Raw genomic sequence first — 24,290 nt, 5'->3', positions numbered from 1 at the left:
TTCTACTTGCTACCCTGTAAACAGCTCAACCCAGCAGCCTCAGAACCGAGCAACGGCCATTGCTCCTCTGACTGAGTGGGCGCCCGAAGCTAAGTATAGGCTTTAGTAATAGTGGTAGTTTAGTTTGTAGAGTTTATACATGAGTAGATTTGACTGTGTGTAAATAAATGAGCATTGCTTTTGAACTTACTAACTGGTGTATCGAGTCATTGATCAGTATTCGATTCTGAACCTTGTGGCGGTGTCGAAAGATACCTAGCGACTCTTGAGCAAACGTGATTAAATAGAGCCAAATTGAGAACCAACCAAAAGTTAGCAACAGAATGAATCCAGGATCATACTGGATGGATTTCAAAGCATCCAAGTATCCCTTGTTCCAGGTGTCATGGGCTCACAGTTAGATGTGTTCAGTACTTGATGTTGATTGTAATGTTGAAAACCAAAGCCAGATTTCTTTGTGTTGTGTTCATGATACTCTTATAAATGCCTGCCTGTCCAGACAATTTCCCTTTCTCTCCTCCTCAAAACATTTGCTTGCTGCTGAGATGCACTTCAACATGGCTCTCTGGTACTTCATAAAAGTTCAATTCAAGAAGGCAGCTCACCATCCCCTTCTCAAGGACAACTAGAGGTGGGCAATAAATGCTGGCCTAGCCAGCGACACCCAAATCCCATAAATGCAATTTAAGAAGTGACTATTGTAAATATGTGGCTCTTGGTGCTGAGTGTTGACATGCTATGTATTGCAGTTGACATGCCAATCATTACGGTTGAGCGAGTGTCATATTTTCTTCACAAAACCTTCAACTTCCTCAGAACGTGGGAAATGAAGAGCAGGAGCAGCACCCTGATCTGAATCGTCCCTCTCTAAGATAGAGTGGCTAAGACCAACTGCACACTTGATACCACAGTGGGAATTCTGTGTTCCTTTGTGAAGTGCAAAACAAGTGAATTCAAAATTGTTCTGCTTATAATTATTTGAACTTAATAACTGCTGATTACTAGAAATCTGAAATATCTTATTTGAAAGTACTAGAATTCAGTCCTCTTCAGATTTGTTTACTGATTATCATTTCCGATCATCCAAAAAGTGTCCAATGGGGACAGGACAGGAGCTGTAAATATTGCACCACAAAACCATAGCCTTCACCAGAAATTACATTTTTGGATATTAGAAGAAATTACTTTTAATTAAATGTCTCATTATGAAAACTTATCGATTGGTAAAGGTAGCAGAAGAATAATTTCCCAAAAGTGATTTTCATTTTAAGTTGTCAAAATAGTGATGTTTAGTTCAGCAGATGTATTTGTGTTATCAACTGTCTTTTCCTTCTCTACAATCTTTGCAAATGCAAGACTGGATGGCAACATATTTGACTTTCTTTCTCCTTCCATTTCTACATTGTAGATTGACTTGCACATTTTCAGTCTTCTCCTCACGGCAACACTGGCAATAATAGTCCATGTGATTTCTTTTGAAGTCATATCTGGAAAAATAATGAGTACATTATACACAGGACAAATTTAATAACTTACCAGTATAATGTTTAGTCACCAAGGCTCCAAACAGCTCCTTTCAATGATCTTTACCACCTAGAAGGACGAGGGAGGCAGATGCATGGAAATACCACCACCTGCAAGTTTCCCTCCAAGTTACACATCATCCTGACTTGGAACTATATCGCCATTCATTCACTGTCATTTGGTCAAAATTCTGGGACACCCTCCCTAACAGCACTGTAGATGTACCTACATCAGATTAGCTGCAAAGGTTCAAGAAAGCAGCTCAACGGCTCCATATCAAGAGCAACTAGGGATGGACAACAAATACACGTTTAGCCAGCAACATGTTCCTTAAAAGAATGAAGTAAACGTGTCTCTTGTGCAATTGTTACATTCAGAATATTGCTGCCAGAATCCTAACCCTGAAGAGTCCTGCTCACCCCTCATCCCTGTGCACGCTGACCCATATTGATTGCAGATCTGCCAACACCTCAATTTTAAATTCTCATAGTTGTGTGCAGCTCTTTCCATGGCCTCACCCCTTCTCAAATCTGTAACCTATTCCAGTCCTCTGACCTTCTGAGATCTCCATTTGCTTCCAATTCTGTCTTCTTGTGCCTCCTTGACTTCCATAAGTCCATCCTTCAGTTGAGTAGGTACTAAGTTCTGGAAATCCACCTCTGTGCCATTTCACTTCTCTCTCCTCCTTGAATTTGCTTTTTATCACCTGTCCTAATATCTCTTTATGTGACTTGATGTCAAATCGTGTTTGATAACACTGCAGTGAGGCAGCCTGGGATATTTTTGCTGAATTGAGGGAGCAAACACAAGTGCACGCCCTGTTACCTTAAAGTCTTCACTGAAAATTGTTAATCGCACCAGGACTGCCGTTCTATCTCCCCTATTAACAAAATAAAAACTACTTTCAAGTCTTCATTAAACCTTTACACTGGCGAGCTGTGGTTATCATTCAGCTGCCCTACTGCCACTTGCCAGTGCCAAGCCAATGTGGCACAGAGACTGATCCAATTGATAAGAAGGATTGTGATGTGGATGGAGGGTTAACCTGGAAGCAGAAATCGACATCACTCTCGTGGAACCCAGTGGGGCACTCCTGCTCCCTTTTGTCCCACAAAAATAATTGCAACACTCACCGTTTCAGTCTTTACTGCTGTACAACCATGTTTTACTGAGCAAAGTGTTCAAGGCAGCGTTTCCAAGCAGCAGGCAGTTAAAGTGGCATCAGGTCTTACTTTTGTCACAAATAACTTCTGGACAAAGTAGCTGTGGAGTGGGCATAATAAAGCAATTCCACCACCTCCATGTTAATTCAGTCACCACCCCATTACCATCCTGTGTTGGGAGTTAAAATTGCCCAAACCAAATGTTGTGAAATCAAGGTAAGGAATACTTGAGATAACCTTAAATAGAGCAATCTATTCCTATGCCATCCCACTGCTATTTTTTATGGCTGAAGAAAATAAGATTTTTTTTTTTAAACTGACCAAGAACAATGTAATTTTTTCCCCCTCACTTCTTTTTCTCGTGACCTACTTCTGCTGAGGCACACAAACAATTAAAATGAATCCTTGCAATGTAATCAGTCACTTTGATTGGTCAGCTATTTGAACTGGCAGAAAAACAGATTTTACTTTGTAAATTTGAGGATGTAGAAAAACGATTTGACACCAAATCAAATGTTTTTCTTTTGGAAGAAAGAAATTACTAGAGTTCAGAAAGATTTGAATAGAACAGAATGTTATAACAGGTTAACTGGAGGAAATGTCGAAGCAACTGATCTTCTGAGGACTAAGAAAGCATTAGAGTAAAAGGGGAAAAAAGCTTAAGAAACTTACTGATAAAGACAGAAGTTAAAAAGGTGGATATTTGAACTTCTAGCCAAGAAACGCCATGTGTGGGTGCATGTGAGCAGCAGTGGGCTAACTGAAGGCCTGCACAATTTCAATAGCCAACTTCAATGAACCGACATCTATATCCAAGTGGGAGGAAAGTGGGAAAGTTGGGTGAACTATAGGCTGCCCACCAGGTGCAAGGCAGATGTGGGGAGGGGGTCCTGGTTATGACTGACACAGCGGCTACTGAGGGTGCCCTGCACTGATCAGGGCTACAGTGGTGTCAGGGCTCTGATTTGCACACATGTATCAAACTTTTTAAAATCAGAAGTGGAGTGGGTATTTTGTCTACTCCATTTTAAATGGCTTTTATGCTGCATTTTGCTGGAATGTGGGAGATAAAATTCCCCTCAATGCATTCATTCGTTAAATATTAATTCAAATGACTATGAGAACAGGGAAATAAAAATCATAACTAGCCATAGTCAGATATAACGATTGATATATTGGCTCTGTCCCATAGAAAAGTAGATGATCACAGAGGGAATATACATCATGGGGCAGAATTTTCCCCTAAGCGCAAAGTGGCTGAGGTGAGAAAGCTGGTGTGCAGCTCTCCAGCTGCACAGTTGTTTTCTCTCCAGGTTTTAGTGCACTCTATGCAAAAGATCTTGGAGGGGGTTATTTTTGCAATCATTCTGGCAGGGTGGGGCCAGATAGAACCGGCAGCGCCGGATCCATAGAGGTTGGGTGCTATCTTTAAAGGTTGCCCCAAATTGTATTAAAAATAAATACACCACCCACGGACACGACAAGCATCTAGGCCCCCCCCTCCCAACCTACACAAACATTGTGGCGCACCCCCACTCAAACACAAGCATTGAGACAGCCCCACGCAAGCATCCAGGGACCCCCCACGCACAAGCACCAGGACGACCCCACCCGCCACACAAGCATCCAGGCACTCCATCGCCCAAACTACGCAAACATCCCCCCGCACACACATTCACACACACACACACACAAGCAACAGGACAACACCACCTCCCACACAAGCACCCAGGCCTCCCACACAAGTATCCAGGCCCCCCCTCCCAACCTACACAAACATCGGGGCAACCTCCCCCCACAGGCAAAGTGTCCCACCCCACCACACATTAGAGAATCACTCCCAATGGGGCTACCCAGAGGATCTGCCCCTGGCACTGCCGGGTTGCCATTGCAAAATTGGTACTACCAGGCTGGTACTGCCAGTGGGCAGTGTTAGCATACCAGGGGGAAGTGCCAGGGTACTGCCCGGGCATGTCCCTCTCCCCCCAGGGTTACATTTACCTTTCCGCCCCCGATTCCCATTTTTATATATCTGTTGCAGATGAATATTCAGTGAGGGAGTGTTCAAAGGCTGGGAAGCCCTTTCATGACATTTAACTTTATTATAAAATGTGTTGAAATGAAGCTCCCACACCTAGGGCAGGAACCTCGTCATGTCACTGGTGAGGGGTGGGGAAAAATTGGGAAATATGATCTCGCCAGTGAGAGCCACGTTTCCTGACCCTCGCAGGATTTTGGGCCCGCATCACTGTCTGTACTGAAGGCTAACGTGGGCTCAAACTTCCACCCATGGAGTTGAGTTTAACTTTCACGGAGGTGAAATAATTTAATTCTACTTCACCAATTTGGATAGGAGTTCAGAATTCAGATGTAAAATGCAGCATTTTAACACATTACAAAATTTAAAGTTCACTGCGTTTTAAGATATCAAAACTCTACTTACCGAGTTGCCGATGCACAAAACCCTTGACATTGTGTTGCTTCAAAAGTTGCTTCACAGTATCCCCTTCTGATTGTTTCATTGAATATATTAACCTTGCAGTTGCCTACGGCCGGGAAAAATAAATTGCAGCACAAGTTAGAATGAAGGAAGATGATTCATCTACCTCACCAAATCTGCCTCCTTTTTTTCCTGCTAAATTAGTAAACCTTTCACATGTCTCAGCATTACACTCTGATGTGTAGGGGGCCAGTTTAGCTCAGTTGGCTGAACAGCTAGTTTGTGATGCACAGCAAGGTCAACAGCGCACGTTCAATTCCCATACCATGCCTTCTTGACCAAGCCTCTCGCCTGAAGTGTGGTGATCCTCAGATTAAATCACTACCAGTCAGCTCACCCCCTCAAAGGGAAAAGCAGTCTCTGGTCATCTGGGATTATGGCGACTTTACTATGTACTGATGTGTCATAGTGCATGGCAATAGCAAATATGCAAATTTTTCACAGGAATCTATGATCCTTCAATTTTGTTGTATTTTAAAGAGGTCTAAAAGGAGGTAGCACTGCGATGGTTTCTCCTTAATTGGGTGAATGCTTGTAAATCATCAAAAATCCATACCTCCAAGAGAATCATGTTTGGCTAGCTTCAGAAAAGTTTTTATTTACCATAAATTGTATCCAGGACAGGAATTCTTTTTTTAACTAAAGTGGAGAACTTGCTTAATGTTGTGCTTTTTGGACGTTAGGCATGGGCGGGACTTTTTGATCACGTTCGCCCCAGACCAAAGGTTCTCACCCAGAAGTCTTTAAATGTTCCATCAAATTTTCTGTTCTGCCCACTGGAGAATATCTATCCCATGGTAGGGTAAAAGTTTGCCTACTTGCGGTTCCATGTTTTCCTGGGATTGGGGGAGAGGGGTGGTCACTAACTTTTCTTTCAGAGCAGGATCGGAGCAGCAATCCCACTGGAACTGAGAGAACTCGGGCTGTTAAATGGGTCTTACAGCTGAAACAGCCAAGTAAGCAAAGGCACAATGTATTCATCAAGGTATTGAAAGCATGCTGCAACTCCAGAGTATTCAGAATTGCACCAGTAGCAAACACGGGGGTGCAAGGGTAAGTATAGAACCTCGGGGGAGGGGGCAGGGCAGGGTGGGTGGGGAAAGAGTTACACGTCAGGCATGGGACTGCCCTGGAAGAGGTTGGCACTGCCATGCCAAACTATGCCAGGGATCAGTGCCAGGAGTCAACCCTCTGGTGGGCGGGGTTTTCATTATGTTTGTTGGTGCGGAGGAGCTACCGATTGTGATGGTGGTTCTGATGGGTGGGGCCGAGGGCCCCAATGCTTGTAGGGGTGAGGGGAAGGCATAGTCCCTCATGTCCATTGAGAGGTCGGGGGGTGATTTATTTTCTGTGTTGATTGAAAAGGCGCTCCAATCTCTGTGGAGCTGGCCCTGCTGGTTCTATCAGGTCACGCCGCGTCACACTGATGATGTAAACTACGTCCCCAAGATTCTATTTCTAAAATGGCTCAAAATCTGGACTAAAAACTGTGCAGCTGGAGAGCTACATGTCAGGTTTCAGTCAGAGCCTGACACTTTGAAAAAAATGGGGGAAAATACCGCCAACGTTTTGCAAAATTGGACTGCATGGAAGAGCTCAGAAGCAGCTTATTGGCAATCGTGATAACAGTCTGGACCATCGCATAAACCTGCCCAATTTCAGTAGGCACTGCCTCTGAATGTATTGGGCTCACAATGGCTGCAGCAAAGAAGAGACCTGGTGCTAATGAAGGTACATCTTGGTTAATTAAAAGCAAACTTCCTGTATCCCCTAAAATCACTAACCAATGTAGGTACATCAATTCGGGGAGAACTGCGTAGCCTGGCCTATACACAAGCAACGGGACAATTTTACGATACTCAAATTGCAAATGTGGCTTCAAAAAACACAATTACTGTAAACACATGAAATGAATACCTTCAACAGTTCTGCACCTAAAACAGCAACGATCGATATAAACTCTGTTGTGCTAAAAATAATGAATAAAATATTGAATCATTAGTATAGAATGAGTTTCTACTTAAATATAAACAGCTACTAATAAAATCAAGCTCCTTTTTAAAGCATTGTCGTTTGTGTACTTCCAACCATGCCATTTACAATCTTATGCATTCTTCTTTAAATTGGATAAATTAAATTCCCCCAATAAAATATTTTTATGCTGCAACATACTGATAGCTATAGACCTGATATCATCTCTGCAATTAATATTTTATTCAATCTTATATCAAGTCCCATAGGGCTGAAAAGTTTTTTTTTAAACTTAAAATCCAATTGAGGAGCACATCTTTGGGTTGTGAGGTGAGACCCATGCAGACACGGGGAGAATATGCAAACTCCACATGGACAGTGACCCGGGGCAGGGATCGAAACCAGGTCCTCGATGCCGTGAGGCAGTAGTGCTAACCACAGCGCCTCCCTACCACCCCAAGGACTGAAAAGTTTTCATGGGTTCCGAATATGTTTAAATAATTTGTTTACATTGCAATGACAGTGATTGAAGTGTTTGTTCGATTTGATAGAGGACAGACAACTTTAATGAAGGAATAAAGAGTAATAGTCTACTTCGTCAAAATGCTAAACCTAATTGTAATCTATTGTATGCTTACAAGTTGATTTGTTTAACAGGGGTGAAACTGGTCTTAGCTAACGCTTCAGGCTAGGCTTGTGGTGAATCGTCAGCTGATGTTTTAAGGTGCCAGTATTTATTTTTCATAGACTTGGAAAATATTGACACGATTTTTAATTTCAAACAAAGTAAAAGAGACAGTGAGACTGGGAAGCAACTCTCCAAAGAAATTCTGAACTATCGTTCTGTGACCTTCAGTGGAAAGATCGAGCACAGTAAAAACAAAAAACTGCCAACTCGCTACATGCCTGGCATCAGCCAACTTAAAATATTTTTCATGCCTGTGTGCGGCGATGAGATTCTGGGCGTGTGAAGCAATAGCTGCTGCTGCTAACAGCTGCATTTGTTGAATAAAAGATTTGCAATGATCAGGTTGTCTCTAAACACCAAGGCGTTTGCTATATTACAGAAGGGTTTTCACAATTAAATGAACATGGTTCAGGGCTCTGAAACATACACCGATGTGATGAAGCATAATTTGCTAACAATAAAGTGACCATCACAAACCTCAGGGCAGCTTTCATCCTGGTTGCAGGATTTATTTCTGATTAGAACTCCGAACTCACCACATACATATGAGAGGCATGGATTATTGGTATCCTCCCATACATCCCCCTCCTGCGAACAAAATGAAAATGGAGAAAATAATGAGTTATGAGACATTTCATTTCCAAGCCTAATTCTGTCAATCGACTTGAACCTGTTTTGGGATAGGAATGGTGAGGAAAGTTTATTTTTTAACCCTGTACCTGTTACAATCTAAATGTAACACTTTGCCTGCTATGTTTTACAACAACATATTTGCAACACAAATTTATTACGGTAGAAATAATATGACCCTGATGTTACTCACCAAGTCTCGCCTGTGGGCAGACAATGGGTAGAGCATTGTGGCAGAACGCTTCATTGCTCCAGGCTGCCACATCACCAACTTAAGGATGCTGGGCCTTCAGCATGACTTAGCGCATGCAGAATGCAGGTCAGTCCTGTCACACCTTTGTTCCAGGAATTGACGACAGACCGCGGCGCTTAGGGCTGGAGGCCCGAAGCTGTCTGCCTCGGGCCTTATGGCTGTTGCTTGCCGAGCCCAAAGATTAGAATATTCATTGGAGTCACTGAACAGGATGTTTCAAATTTATCCAGAGGGTCCTGATCAGATAGGACCCTATCAGATCCAGGCCTGAACACAATGGTCAGCACCAGTATCCTGATGTGCCATGGGAAATGTGTTCCCCTTAATCATTTAGGAAGAACATTATGTGGGAGGGTTCGGAATAACCCAGACTGGACAAATTAACTAATATTTACTCCAATCATTGAAGACTGTGTTGTGTTTTGCCTAAAAAAGGTGAATAAAGGTTGAAGTACATGGTTATTTTTTTAAAATCACATTTCCCATCGTTGTGGCCTTACATTAAACGAATTAACAGGGAAGCCCATTTGTTCAAGTGTATTTCTTCTTTTAATAAAAAGAAATAGCAATCACTTTTCTCAATCTTTTTAAGAAATAAGCTGTGAACCCATAGTAAGATCACCCTTGCTATTATTCTGCTACAATGTCATCATTGCATGAAGTATCATTGTGGATGTGTAAGTCACATCTGCGCAAGTAATTGTTAGCTCAGGTTGAAAACTATTCGATCACTGCTCTCCCCCCTAGAACTGTGGCGTAGGGAGGAGACATTCCAGCCCATCGCATGGTTTCCTAAATTCAGCACTTCCCAAGTAGCCAGCAGAAAGGGAAATCTTGCTCAATGACATCAATAGCAGCGATAAATTGGACCTTTTTTCAACAAAAAAGAAGCCAAAGGAATTCACAGTAGATCTATTATTTTCTCCAAATCAACGTATGAGGGAATATTTTCAACATACAGATAAAATAAGGGAGCGCCTACACTTTCTGTTCCCCTTTCATTCTTTTTATGTGCGGAAATTTCCACACTTTTATTGTGATTGGGTTTAAATTGTACTGTGATGATATCAGTAATGATTCAGTTCCTTTCCTTAATCATCTATTCAATGGGTTCTGACCCATTTAAAGAAAAATTAAACACAAATTGTAAAGAGACTTCACTCAATCCTTACTTACCAATATTGCGCAGCACAATTTCAACCCTGAGATTTATTTGAATCTACAGCTTGCTGCATTGATGGGCTGAGTAGATTTTTTTTTATGATCAATTTTATGCGTTGCTCACATTGGTTATTTGAATCTAATTCGCCACAATTTACCAATTCATTACAGAAATTTAAAGATGCTCAGGTTTTTAAAATTATCTCTATGAAAGTGCAACCATTAAAAAAAATACAGCACACAAGGAGCCTCTCAGCCCTTCTTATCTGTGCTGGCTCTTAGTAGAACTATGTAATTAATCTTAGTTCCCTGCTCTGTCCCCGCAGAGACAGTTTTTTTCTCTTCAAGTATTTATTGAATTCTCTTTTGAATGTTATTATTAAATCTGTTTCCACCACATTAGGGAATAAAAAAAGCTACTTTTCTAGGTTAAATATCACAACTTACAATTATTTTCTGTACTCACTTCACCTGAGCTAGGTCTGATTGTCATTCCTATATCATTCATCTACAATTCCTCTTTTAACCCCTGTAGCCTTTTGTTCAGGTTCTCTAACATGCTCGGTGCCTCTTGAATACGTTCTCCCAGATAATTTTTGATTAAAACCGATTCATTTTCAAACACAGCTCCTCCCAATCCCTTTCCTCCAACAATGACATCTTCAATCGTATTCCTATTGGAAAAGGGATGGGTAAACTTATAGCTTTTAGCCGAATGGCTTATTAATCTCAAAACATCAGTTCATGAATATCTGATTTTATTTACAGATCTCTTAGAGGAACTACTATCAGAGCTTTCAATCACTCACCTTTTTTGGCTGTCCAAATTGGTCACGGCAAACTAGAAAAACCAAAAGAGTTATTTACCGACTTGCCTGCTTTCTTTATAATAGGCACACGACAAATATGATTTATAGTTAAACTTTTTTTTTCTTTATAAATTTAGAGTACCCAATTAATTTTTTCCGATTAAGGGGCAATTTAGCGTGGCCAATCCACCTACACATGATATGCACATCTTTGGGTTGTGGGGGTGAAACCCATGCAAACACGGGGAGAATGTGCAAACTCCACACGGACAGTGACCCAGAGCCGGGATCGAACCTGGGACCTCAGCGCTGTGAGGCAGCAATGCTAACCACCACTGCACCACCATGCTGCCCTTGCAATTTATTGTTAAACTAATGACCCTCCTATGGTCTTGCTCAATTCATGAGAAATAAGGGTTGCGTATTTTAATTGTGTGTACTGAAAAAGGCTGGGGGAGCGTATGTTGCCATCGCTGGAGCAATTAAGAACATCGGTGTTTTACACTGATACACTGTGGGCAGCGCGATAGCATAGTGGTTAGCACTATGGCTTCACAGCACCAAGGTCCTAGGTTTGATTCCTGGCTTGGGTCACTGTCTGCGCGGAGTCTGCAACTTCTTCCCGTGTCTGCATCTGGGTGCTCCGGTTTCCTCCCACAAGTCCTGAAAGATGTGCTGTTAGGTAATTTGGACATTTTTTCCTGGGCCCCAGGAGAATACAGTACGGACATATTTAAATGAGCCTGATGGCGAAGGCAAGATACAGACCGCGACATCTCACAAGATTCCGTTAACTCTCGTGAGACATTTCGTCCATCACAAATCTTCTGAGAGGCCTTTCGTGAGATTAAATGGCCTTGTCACATCACCAAGTCAGGCGCAATGAGGCCATTAAATCGTACCCTATATTTTTGACATACTTATATAAATTATTGGCTATTAGCTGCAAACCCACCCTACAAAGATAATGCTGTGACGGGGTTAACAAGGGCCAAGTGCCACTTCCCACTAGGGAGGAAGTCACTTCCCACTAGGGAGGAAGTCCCTCCCTCTGGAGCTGCTGGCCGATCTGATTGCACCAACAGTGCATTAGTGGCTCCTGCCAGGACTTCAAAGACGAGGAGTAAGGAGGCACACGGAAAGCTGGTAAGTCCGTGGGGGTTTTGACAGGTGAGGGATAGTGGTGGGAAATGGGAGGTAGGTGTTCGGATCTATGATTGCAGGGGGATAGGAAGGGTGTGTGTGTTGGTGGAGTTTCATCGTAGAGGACCCGATCTGCAAAAGGCAGCCCCCAAAAGAGAGAACCCCATCTCACGTTCCATCCCACTCTATGAAAGATTCTTGTTTTTAATCGTGCTGCCCATTCCTGCCCAACTGCCCAACCCAAACGTTTGATGGCACGTACAATGTATTATCATCAGGGTAAATCGGCTTGGTAATAGTGACATTTTTGCAAATGAAAATAGATGAATAATGTCCATGTGAAAAATTAAGTTCCCTACCTTGACACGAAACCACACATTTGGATTTTTCTTCAGACATGACCATTCCATCTGGACAAAAGCAGCCTTCCTCAGCGGGAGTGAACTTCTTCCCAACTATCACCGAACTGGTGAAACGAAAGCTTCAATTTACTTTCCAAAATCAGAATTACAGATTTAACTTCAAATTATTTTGATCAAAGTTATGTTTGAAACCTCTTGGCTCTCTTCATCATATCATAAAGGGCTCATTACAATAGCCAAGAGATGAACTTTCTGTTCAAATACACGGATCACATACTTACTCATTTTTGCATTGATCGTCTTCCTTGCTTCGACATGGCTTGTACAGGAAACCTTGATCGCAGCTGTAATCTTGCAGTATGAAATAAAGTGTTAGGTACAAATGCGGGTAAAATATCAATGACAGAAGCAATCACGTTGAGCATGATATCATCGAACAAAGCACTGTAAATGGTGGTAATCGCCTAGTTTGTCTGACAGAATCAATTTCCCCCTGGATAGTTTTCGTACTGAGATAGAGCACCAAGCACAGAAATAAATTGCAGGTTTAGCCAAAACAATTTGTTTCTAAGTTCCTCCTAAGTACAGGGCGACAATAACATTTTCAGAAAAGCTATTTGACATCAGGCTCTAAAGAATGTCTAATTTCCAAGCAATTTAACATGGATATAAGACCATAAGACATAGGAGCAGAAGTAAGGCCATTCGGCCCATCGAGTCCACTCCACCATTCAATCATGGCTGATTTCAACTCCATTTACCCGCTCTCTCTCCATAACCCTCAATTCCTTGAGAAATCAAGAATTTATCAACTTCTGTCTTAAAGACACTCAACGTCCCGGCCTCCACCGCCCTCTGTGGCAATGAATTCCACAGACCCACCACTCTCTGGCTGAAGAAATTTCTCCTCACCTCTGTTCTAAAGTGACTCCCTTTTATTCTAAGGCTGTGTCCCCGGGTCCTAGTCTCCCCTGCTAATGGAAACAACTTCCCTACATCCACCCTATCTAAGCCATTCATAATCTTGTAAGTTTCTATTAGATCTCCCCTCAACCTCCTAAACTCCAATGAATATAATCCCAGGATCCTCAGACGTTCATCGTATGTTAGGCCTACCATTCCTGGGATCATCCGTGTGAATCTCCGCTGGACCCGCTCCAGTGCCAGTATGTCCTTCCTGAGGTGTGGGGCCCAAAATTGCTCACAGTATTCTAAATGGGGCCTAACTAATGCTTTATAAAGCTTCAGAAGTACATCCCTGCTTTTATATTCTCAGCCTCTTGAGATAAATGACAACATTGCATTTGCTTTCTTAATTACGGACTCAACCTGCAAGTTTACCTTTAGAGAATCCTGGACTAGGACTCCCAAGTCCCTTTGCACTTCAGCATTATGAATTTTGTCACCGTTTAGAAAATAGTCCATGCCTCTATTCTTTTTTCCAAAGTGCAAGACCTCGCACTTGCCCACGTTGAATTTCATCAGCCATTTCTTGGACCACTCTCCTAAACTGTCTAAATCTTTCTGCAGCCTCCCCACCTCCTCAATACTACCTGCCCCTCCACCTATCTTTGTATCATCGGCAAACTTAGCCAGAATGCCCCCAGTCCCGTCATCTAGATCGTTAATATATAAAGAGAACAGCTGTGGCCCCAACACTGAACCCTGCGGGACACCACTCTTCACCGGTTGCCATTCCGAAAAATAACCTTTTATCCCAACTCTCTGCCTTCTGCCTGACAGCCAATCGTCAATCCATGTTAGTACCTTGCCTCGAATACCATGGGCCCTTATCTTTTATTTGTAGTCATCTTTGGAGAGAGAGCATTGATCTACAAGAGAGATGAGAGTTGTGGGAGATATAGGCAGGAAAGCGGACTTAAGACCATAGTCGGATCAGCCAGATCTTATTGAATGGTGGAATAGGCCCGATGGGCCAAATGGCTTGCTCTCATCCTCCTATGTATTATGAACTTTCGTAGTACAGGAATTGCTCTAATTATCATGGAGTTGACCCCATGAAGAGGCTTTTATCATGTATGGAAATCTATTACAAAAATAGATCCTGGCTCTATGGGTGCGATTAAGCGGCCTTATCGTGCCCGGCTTGATGTCGTAAGAAGGTCGTTAAATCTCACAAGAGGCCTCTCTCGGGATTCGTAACGGTTGAGACGTCTTGAGAGATTCAACCGAACCTCGCGAGGCATCGCTATCGGCTGAGCGAGATCCAGATCGGCATATTTAAATGAGCCATTCGGCAGGGTGGCACTCTGGCACTCTCTCTGGAACCCAGGCACCTTGGCACTGCCAGCCTTGCACGTTGGCAGTGTCACTCTCATAATAGCTCTAAGTGCGGCCTCGGCAGAGAGAAACTCCCCGAAGCCAAAAGAAAGTGCCATTGAATAGCAAACAGTGTTTCTTTATGCTGTAGCTGCCGAGAAATACCCCGCTGAACCCACCCAAAACCAGACTTGATTTCTTTCCGTTAAACCACGCCCTATATTTGCAGAATCACACGGTCACCATTTCAGTTATGGAACAGTTTGATTAAAAGCAATTGGTCTTTTTTATATCTTGTTGAATAGCTCCTAAGAAGTAATTATTTTTCATTTATAAGTGCTGGGTCATCATCCAAATTTATAATACGTACTGCACACTCCATTGGTGAAAGGCCTCCAGTCAATACACAGGCCAACACTAGCACAGGCCAAAGCTGCAGTTTCCAAGCTGCTGCAGTCGATGGTGGCATTTAGCGCGCAGTGGTCAAAGACACAAGTCTTGATGTACTTGTCAAGGTTGATCTTCTTCCTGCACTCTTCAAATGGCCTAAATAATGCAAAAACAGACTGTTTAAAATTAAATGAATGTGATTTATCATCGCATCATTTTATAGGCTGGATTGTCTACTGCCCGCAGTTTCCCAGTCCGGCAGAGAATGAAGCACTGGCCGAAAAACGGGATCAGCACCAGGCGTCAATCCCGTTCTGATGCTCCTCTCTCCTGCCATGAGAGGATGCATCTGATTAACAGCCCAAGTCTCCAGCCTCACTTGCGGGTTATGCGCTGACCCCTGGTGGAAATTTATGCAGGTTTTCCCAGGCGTGGCCCTGACACAGTGGACCCCGCAGTGGGTCAAAGGGGTCAATGCATAACTGAGGTGCCCCCCAACATCAATCAGAAGGCCCTTCTCCCCCCACGATGCTTGATAGTTTTATTACTCCAGAGACATGTGCTTGGTGGATTGTTGATCCATCTTTCCCTTCACAATTAAATCCATCTCGATTACCCTGCCTTGATGCTAACCATAATGTTTATAAACACTCTTGCTATGATTGCCAGTTCCTCAACGCATCAAATATAGCTAAGCACTTTCTGTTTTAAAGGCAGGAGTGACTGATGGAGGTCTCTGATGGGTTTCTATGATGTGGGTCTCTGACAGGCTGTACTAATGGGTGGGTCTGATGGGGGTAGTCTGGGCACCCTCATGCATGCGTGCTGTGTGTGTGGGGGGGGGGGGGGGGGGGCGCTGCTATTCCCATTTTGAGAGGACAACCCGATACTGGATTCCGATGGAATCCAGCAAGCTCTCCCCCATGCATAAGTTAGCATGGTGAAGACTTGCATACCGGGCCCCGCTCCTCGCACCAGTGCGGTCTAGTAGTAATTCTCCACTGGAGGGAGCACTTAGGCTGAAGAATCCGGCCATAGAGACTTAAGAATTCCATTAATTTTTAGAGTGATTAATTTCTTGTGAAAATATTAAGTCTATTATCCCTTCTCATTTGTTGATCCTGAGCTTGCTCCAAGGAACCAGGGCCGGGATTCTTTGTTTCTGACTCTAAGTGTTGACGCAGATGCACAATTCGTGGACTTTCACAACAGCAAAACTGGCGCTGAACCTGGATCAATTCAGCAACTGTGGAGGGGCTAGCAGCGGCACCACGTGGAAGAGAATCGATTCCAATGAAAAATGGTGCAGGATTTGCCTTGTCCATGACTCTTGGGAGGCTGACAAGCTGCAGCTGGCCATACACATTACAATCCCCACACACACTCATCCCAGCCAACAAGGTGGCACTGGTTGTGCTGGAGTGCGCCCACACAGCTGATGGTTTGGCTGGGGCCAGAGGGCACCTACCGGGGAGAGGGGGGTGGGGTGCTGGGGGGGGGGGGGGGGGCACCTATACTATCCATGGTCCTTAGTTCACTGTGGGCTGTTAGTGACGAGCTCAGCTGCACGGCTACCTTGCCAGCTGCGGCAAAGGTGTTCCGTGCTCGTCCACCCCGACCCCACAGCCCATCTCCTGACCCCCCCAGCCAGCGGCACAACTGACAGCACACTATGGCCATGTTGGACACTTTTTGTACCCTTCTCTCTCCCTCAGTAGCCACAACGCCAGTTTCACGATTTTTAAAAGCACAAGTGAACTGCGCCGTCGGGAACTCGGCCCATCAGACATCGTGGAGGCCCCGGAGAATACCGGGTCTGGTCCACTGATGATACGCAAACGGTGTTTGCTGTAGGTGCGTTTCTGACCGCATTGACAGCGCTGTTAAGATGACGGAGAATTGCGATTTGGCATCAAATCGGCGCTGTCGTGATTTTAGATTCAGAACCTTTTCTCCGCCCAATCGCATGACGTGATTTCAGCGTCAGCTAACATAGAATCCCGCCCCAGATCTTTCCAGTCCTTCTATTTTCTATTATCTGACGAGAAAACAATTTGAGGGCCACAGAGTAAAATTGGGGAGCGGGACCAGTTGTATTGCTCTTGCAGAGAACAGGCAAGTGATGGGCCAAATGGCTTCCTTCTGTAAAAATTCTCTGATTTAAATTAGATTTAAATTGCTCTTGGAAAGCTAGTTATATGTTGTATCAGCATTTTCTTTTACTGTTCCCTGACCATTAATTAGTTTCACACACAAACTATAACTGCCTTTCCAGCTGACTTTTGAAAACTTGAACAATAAATTTGACCCCATTGGAGATGACAGTGTGCAGGAGCAACAACCGCGATAAACACCTGAAGAGACCAATGTCAGGACTGGGGAAAATTGACCCATCAGTCTCACTTGTCGATCGTCAGTGATATGCGGGAAGCAACGACAGCCCTAGACGCAGCTTGCTGGTCATAGGGATGGGGGCTTGGAGCTGTGGAGGGGCTGGCATAGGGCGAGATCAAAGGCTGGGACACCAGCCAAGATCAGGAGATAAGCCCGGGAGAAGGGGCAGGTTATCCAGCAGATGGGTGTCAAGTGCACTCGAGTGGTGACCCACAGTTTAAATGTGGAGCCGGGAGCAGCACACATGCACCTCCACCCCCTCCCTGTGGCGTGTTTTCTGGCAGAGGAAGCAGCTTGCCATTGGCCACTGGGGCTGTTGAGTCCCGCCAAGGGCCACGGCGTTTTGTTTGGCTCCCCCGTCCCGCTGCCGGGGATCCCCCACTGGGGGGGGGGGGGGGGGGCCTCAAGGACCGGATGATCCCACTGGTGAGAAGGGTCAGAAAATTCCACCAGACATTTCCGACAGTACAGCAGTCCCTCAGTACTGCACTGGAATATCATCCAGATTTTCTGGCTCAAGAGTCAACGAGTTTCTCACGGAGCAATGGCTGGCATGACAGATGGAAAGCAATAAGCAGGTCACAACTGCTGAAGTGTTCCACGACTGGAAGGGAACATTCCTGCCTGGCAATTGTCGCGCGATGTCTGTTCAACACTTTAGCAGTCGAGGGCATTCAGCCTCTGATCTTCGGGTAAGCGTTCTCCAAGGCGGCCTTCAGGATACGCGACAACGCAGAATCACCGAGCAGAAATTTATAGCCGAGTTCCGCACGTATGAGTACGGCCTCAACCGAGACCTTGGATTCATGTTGCATTACATTCACCCCCCACCATCTGGCCTGGGCTTGTGAAATCCTCCCAACTGTCCTGGCTTGAGACAATTCGCACCTCTTTAACCTGGGGTCACCCCTCTCTCTGGCTCTGTAAAGACTTAATTACCTGCACATGCTCGCATTCAAAGCATTGTCTTGCATCTTTGACTTTGTCTGTATAAATGTTTCTGGAACCGACCTCTTCATTCACCTGAGGAAGGAGCAGTGCTCCGAAAGCTAGTGATTTGAAACAAACCTGTTGGACTTTAACCTGCTGTTGTAAGACTTCTCATCTAAAACCAATGAGTGCATGGCACATCTTTGCTGTAAACCTGAAATGATCCTGAATCTGCAGAGAAAGCAGACAACCCTGCCAGAGAAGACCATCTCAAGCCTAGAAGGAAGAAGTACCAAAACAAAAAGCCCGAACTTCAGAAAAACACAAACTGGAAGTTGTTCCAGTGCATCATAGATCTTTTTCTTTTATTAGTATTTTCTTTCCCTCTCAACAACCCTTTCCCCTCCATGTTGGCTGTCTGTGTGTGTAAAGATCGGGGATAGTTAGGAAGGGGGAGTTGGCAAAGGGGTAATAGATAGTCAGTTATATTTTCTATCTGTTTAATTATAGCATTGTACATAATAAAAGGCGACTTGTGTTAAAGTTCCAAACCTGGTGACTAGCTTATTGGGCTCAACCAAGGACCTTGGATATTTTAAATAAAATCCTATTTCATCTGTGTTGCGACACCGGGTCAAGTGGGCTGGAATTGACCGTGCATAAGCCCAGAGTGTCGAGACAGTAGTTTGAGTTAATACATGTGTAAATCGTTTTTACTTTGAAATCAAATTCAAAGTGAAGAATGAATTTACTTACTTTCTTTGAATAACATCACAGACTGTTTCCTCAGCTTTGCATGTTGGAGGAGGGGGTACTGGGATACAAGACACATTAGTAGGAGCTGATTGGCAAGCAGGTTTACTGGGATCATAATGTTGCCAGTCATAGGCAGTTTTGTGACAACAGTCAGATAGCTCAACTTTTCCATTCTTTCTTATGCATTTGGGTGGAGCGTGAGAGCAGGATCCTAAAATCAGACAATATTATACAGTGCATTATGTACCAAACAAAACTTATCTTGCAAAATCATCAATATAATGTGTGCGCAGTCACAGAATACATACCGCACTGGCCTTGGGTATTATCCAAGAAGTATTTTTCTGGCACTCTGATCTTAAAGGCATTACGGAAAGCAGTGATACTTGTCCGGATATCAGGAATAGCAATGTATGTGCTGATGCCCAGTTTCGTAACCTCAAATCCATTTGCACGGTAGGGAAGACTCACACCGATTCCATTGACAGTCAACTGTGAAAGAAAACATAGAACGTTTTAAAAACTATTCCAAGGTACGGTGAAGTCAGTATGTTGTAATTAATGGCCTGAATCTTTCCGGGAGCAGCAATCATCGTTGGATTTCCGCTCCGCTCCTATCTTTCTGCGCCACAATTGAGTTCTGCATTTCTGACTGGGTCTTCCGATACTGGCAACTTCAATTTTGGGCAGTGAAACTTCAATACAACTGTTTCCTCGTAGCACTGGATTGTCAGCGGAAGATCTTTTATGTCATTGGCTGCCTTAAATGTCCCAAAGCTTCTCAGTGCGTTACTGTGTATGGGCGAGTGAGTGGGTGAATACGGTGGATACGGTAATTTGGAAGAATAGGGTGGCAGGGGGGAAGCTGGGTGGGGGGTCAAGCTGTGGGGAGTTTTGTCAGGTTGGGTGAGGGCATCAGATTGGGTCTGGGGGAAGGTGTCAAGGGGAGTCAGGGGGTCAAGGGGAGAGCTGTTGAGGGATCAGTTGTACAATTACCCAGGCATTAGACTAGGATTATTCTGACTAACATTTCCTGGGTAACTGTCCAGGTAAATGAATCAGAATGGTCTGAAGTCTTTGAGTCTAACTGGGAGCTGGGAATGCTTTCGGAAGATCCCAAAGATCCAGTGAGATGCCCATTGGAACTTTCTGAGAAATTCCCACAGAGACATTGCATTGGGACTTCTGAGGGATCTCATAATGGATCTTGGTATGTAAAGCCTCTGACGATCCGAAGCATCTGGTCCAATATCTAACTTGAAATTATTTTTCTTTCCCCCGTTGGAGAAAGTAAATTATCCAGTAACTCTTAGGATTCTCCGACCCCCCACCGGGTCTGAGAATCGCCGGGAGTCGACGTGAATCCCGCCCCAGCCGTCCTCCGAATTCTCTGGCCCCCTCAAAGAATCACCCCGGCGTGAATCGCGCCGCCCGCCTCGGAGGATGGCGGGGACCGGTGCGACTCAGTGGGCCCCGGGGACCGCCCAAATTCTCTGGGCCGCGATGGGCCAAAGTCCCGCCCGTTTAACGAGGGTCCCGCCGGCGGAAATCAAGGTTGGTCCCTACGGGCGGGACCCAACTCCGTGGGCGGCCTCTGAGGTTCTCGGGGGGGCGCGGGGGGATCTGGCCCCGGGAGGTGCCCCCACGCTGGCCTCGCCCGCGATCGGGGCCCACCGATCCGCGGGCAGGCCTGTGCCGTGGGGGCACTCTATTCCTCCGCATCGGCCATTGTGGTCCTCCGCCATGGGCGATGTGAAGATGAACCCTCGCGCGCATGCGCCGGGATGATGCCAGCCATCCCGCGCATGCGCCAACTCGCGCCGGCTGGTGGAGGCCCTTCGGCGCCGGTTAGCATGGCGCCAAGCCTCTTCCCTGCCGACTGGCAGCGCGCAAACCACTCCGGGGCGGGCCTAGTCCCTGAAGGTGCGGAGGATTCCGTACCTTTGGGGCGGCCCGACGCCGGAGTGGTTCGCGCCACTCCTCGGCGCTGGGGCCCTCTGCCCCGCCGGGTAGGGGGGAATCCCGCCCTTTTTGAAGTGTAGACTGGATATTATACTGTTATTAGTACATTTTGGAAGATTACTACCACAGCCTGTGCTTGTCACAGAGAAGTAAAATAAGTGAAGAAAATAAGACTTTACATATAAAGTCCTACCAGTCCGAGCATAAAGATAATACTAATTTTAAAATTGTTATTTTTTTAAATGGACACTGTTGAACTGAAATATGGCTGTCGAAGGGTCAGGTGGCCTATGCAACTTCTACATAGACCTTCAAGTTTCAGGAAATTTCAGAATTAAATTAGGGGTCTTCCCCTTGAGTGGACATACCTAACCGGCACTCCTCTGTGGAATTTCACACCCGCTATTATTACTCCTAAACAAACAATGGACCCCGAGACTCTACGGGCGTCATTCTCCGACCCCCCGCCGGGTCGGGGAATGGCCGTTGGCCGCCGTGAATCCCGCCCCCGCCCCCGCCGAAGTCTCCGCTCCCGGAGATTGGGCGGGGGCGGGAATCCAGCCGCGCCGGTTGGCGGGACCCCCCGCTGGATTCTCCGGCCCGGATGGGCCGAAGTCCCGCCCAGGAATTGCCTGTCCCGCCGACGTAAATCAAACCTGGTATTTACCGGCGGGACCAGGCAGCGTGGGCGGGCTCCGGGGTCCTGGGGGGGGCGCGGGGCGATCTGACCCCGGGGGGTGCCCCCACGGTGGCCTGGCCCGCGATCGGGGCCCACCGATCCGCGGGCGGGCCTGTGCCGTGGGGGCACTCTTTCCCTTCCGCCTCCGCTACGGCCTCCACCATGGCGGAGGCGGAAGAGACTCTCCCCACTGCGCATGCGCGGGAAACTTTCAGCGGCCGCTGACGCTCCCGCGCATGCGCGGGGAAACTGACAGCGGCCGCTGACGCTCCCGCGCATGCGCCGCATTTCCGCGCCAGCTGGCGGGGCAACAAACGCCATTTCCGCCAGCTGGCGGGGCGGAAATCCCTCCGGCGTCGGCCTAGCCCCTCAATGTTGGGGCTAGGCCGCCAAAGATGCGGAGACTTCCGCACCTTTTTGCCGGCGCGATGCTCGTCTGATTTGCGCCGGCTTTGGCGCCAGTCGGCGGGCATCCCGCCGTTGGGGGAGAATTTCGCCCTACATCTCCAGGTCTGAAATATAATAAAGGAAAGCTGATGAAGGCAGCTACCCACAAATTAAGTGTGAAAGACCACGCTACCTTCTATTGTATATTAATGGTTGTTAATCATGCGAAAGCCATTCTACTCTATCACCAAAACCTTTATATCCCAAATCCCAATGAAACCCGCGCAATCTGCAGAATAACACCAAGAAAACAACTGCACAGAAAAGCTATCGCACTTTTACCTTTCAAAAACCACAAGGCTTAAATGTCTTTTTGGAAAAGCCTCCCCTAGCCTGATTCAAAAAGCTCCGAGTTCACCTGTAAAGAACTTAGACCTCCAAATATAACAGCCATTCGTGCCTATCTACATGGCCTGCTGGGCAGTCTTCATTTTGAAGCAACCCTGCAGTTAATCTGGATCTGACCCCAGCCATCTAAATTTACCTGAACCACATTTGCAGAGTGGGTAAATCCTCTCTTCTTCTCACAAAACGCTTGAACCGTTAACTATTCTGCAGCTTTCTGGAGTGTTTGATGTGCGACTGATCCAGCATTTAGATTGTTGGTTCTTTATTTAAACCCATGAAGGACTGCTGCTGGCGATGTTTTAACTGACCCCCACACTAAACACGGGTTTAGCCACATTCAAATTTACCTTTTGAAATGAAAACCACATTGATTGCAAAAGGGAGGTTATCTCCCCCCCCATGTCCATAACAATAGGTAACAGCAGAGTATGGTGGTGTCTTCACTTTGAAGGAACCCTGCTTCCTCAAGGATTTGAGTTGCTGTGGTAACACACACTTTTACATGGTGCAGTTTTCTTTTACTCTTTCATGGGATGTGGGCACCCATTTTTTGACCGTCCCTAATTGCCTTTGAACTGAGAGTCAACCACACTGCAATGGATCTGAAGTCACATGTAGGTCAGACCAGGCAAGGATGGCAGATTTCCCTACCTAAAGGACATTCGTGAACCAGCTGGGTTTTTACAGCAATCAATGATTGATTCCTTATCACCATTACCGAGAAAAGGCTTATATTCCAGATTTTGTTAATTGAATTATCTAAATTTCACAAACTGGTGCGGTGGGATTTGAACCTATGTCCCCAGAGCATCAGCCTGGACTCCTATTTTACACGATCAGTGATATTACCACTACACCATGTAGTCACAGCTCTGGATAGCCATGGTGGATGCTCCAACATTCTTTGCATTATGTGGCTGGCCAGGAACCTCTACCATTCCTGCTGCCTGCCTTTGGCATGTATTGAAATAATTTGCCGATTGATACTCAATTGCCTGAATGCTTTATGAATGCACCTTCCTTGGCCACCAAGTCCTAGATTGGGACTTGATCTCAGAGGTTCTGACACAGGGAACCACTCCGCCACAGGACCTCCATAATAGCAGAATAACAGAGGGGGCAATTCTAGGTATCATTTCGGGTGGAAAACTGGGGCGGGATTCTCCCCTACCCAGCGGGACGGGATGGAGTGGCGTGAACCACTCCGGCGTCGGGCCGTCCCAAAGGTGCGGATTTCTCCGCAACTTTAGGGGCCAAGCCCTCACCATTAGGGGCTAGGCCCTGCCGGAGTGGTTGCCGTCCCGCCGGCTGGCTTGGAAGGCCTTTGGCACCACGCCAGCCAGGGCCGAAGGGACTCTGCCGGTCGGCAGAAGTCCGCGCATGCGCGGGCGCGTCAGAGGCTGCTGACGTCATCCCTGTGCATGCGCAGGGCGGGGATCACCTCCGTGTCGGTCATCGCGGAGGCTATGGCCGAGGCGGAGGGTAAAGAGTGCCCCCACGGCACAGGCCCGCCCGCGGATCGGTGGGCCCTGATCGCGGGCCAGGCCACAGTTGGGGCACCCCCCGGGGCCAGATCGCCCCGTGCCCCTCCCAGGACCCCGGAGCCCGCTCGGGCGGCCTGGTCCCGCCGGTAAGGGAGGTGGGTTAATTTCACGCCGGCGGGACCGGCATTACAGCAGCGGGACTTCGGCCCATCGCAGGCCGGAGAATCGCCGGAGGGGGGCCCGCCGACCGGCGCGAAGCGATTCCCACCCCCACCGAATCTCTGGTGCCAGAGTATTCGGTGGCCGGCAGGGGCGGGATTCATGCCCCCCCCCGGCGGGGGGTCGGAGAATCCCGCCCATTGAGAATCTCGACAGCTGTTCCAGCGTGGTTCCCATCGCAATCCACCCACATTTAG

At 46.3% G+C, this 24,290-nt stretch overlaps 1 protein-coding gene across 50 annotated transcripts in view; it reads right to left on the bottom strand.

Moving 5' to 3' along the window:
* Positions 1–1,043: 1,043 nt before the first annotated feature.
* The window catches only part of LOC140388045 (mucin-5AC-like), a 206,081-nt gene continuing 182,834 nt past the window's right edge, over positions 1,044–24,290 (bottom strand). For all 50 annotated transcript variants that reach the window (XM_072471585.1, XM_072471595.1, XM_072471594.1 and 47 more), the window contains 10 exons: positions 19,263–19,446; positions 18,955–19,165; positions 14,855–15,030; positions 12,486–12,555; positions 12,202–12,308; positions 10,700–10,731; positions 8,324–8,434; positions 7,105–7,156; positions 5,131–5,233; positions 1,044–1,487 (listed from right to left, as the gene is read on the bottom strand). In XM_072471585.1, the coding sequence (XP_072327686.1) occupies positions 1,316–1,487; positions 5,131–5,233; positions 7,105–7,156; positions 8,324–8,434; positions 10,700–10,731; positions 12,202–12,308; positions 12,486–12,555; positions 14,855–15,030; positions 18,955–19,165; positions 19,263–19,446 (1,218 nt within the window). In that variant the 3' untranslated portion in view covers positions 1,044–1,315. The remainder of the gene's footprint in view (positions 1,488–5,130; positions 5,234–7,104; positions 7,157–8,323; positions 8,435–10,699; positions 10,732–12,201; positions 12,309–12,485; positions 12,556–14,854; positions 15,031–18,954; positions 19,166–19,262; positions 19,447–24,290) is intronic.

Source organism: Scyliorhinus torazame, chromosome 13, assembly GCF_047496885.1.
Source record: "Scyliorhinus torazame isolate Kashiwa2021f chromosome 13, sScyTor2.1, whole genome shotgun sequence".
Taxonomy (NCBI): domain Eukaryota; kingdom Metazoa; phylum Chordata; class Chondrichthyes; order Carcharhiniformes; family Scyliorhinidae; genus Scyliorhinus; species Scyliorhinus torazame.
The sequence above is the reverse complement of the archived record's forward strand: the minus strand, read 5'-3'. Positions and strand labels throughout refer to the sequence as shown.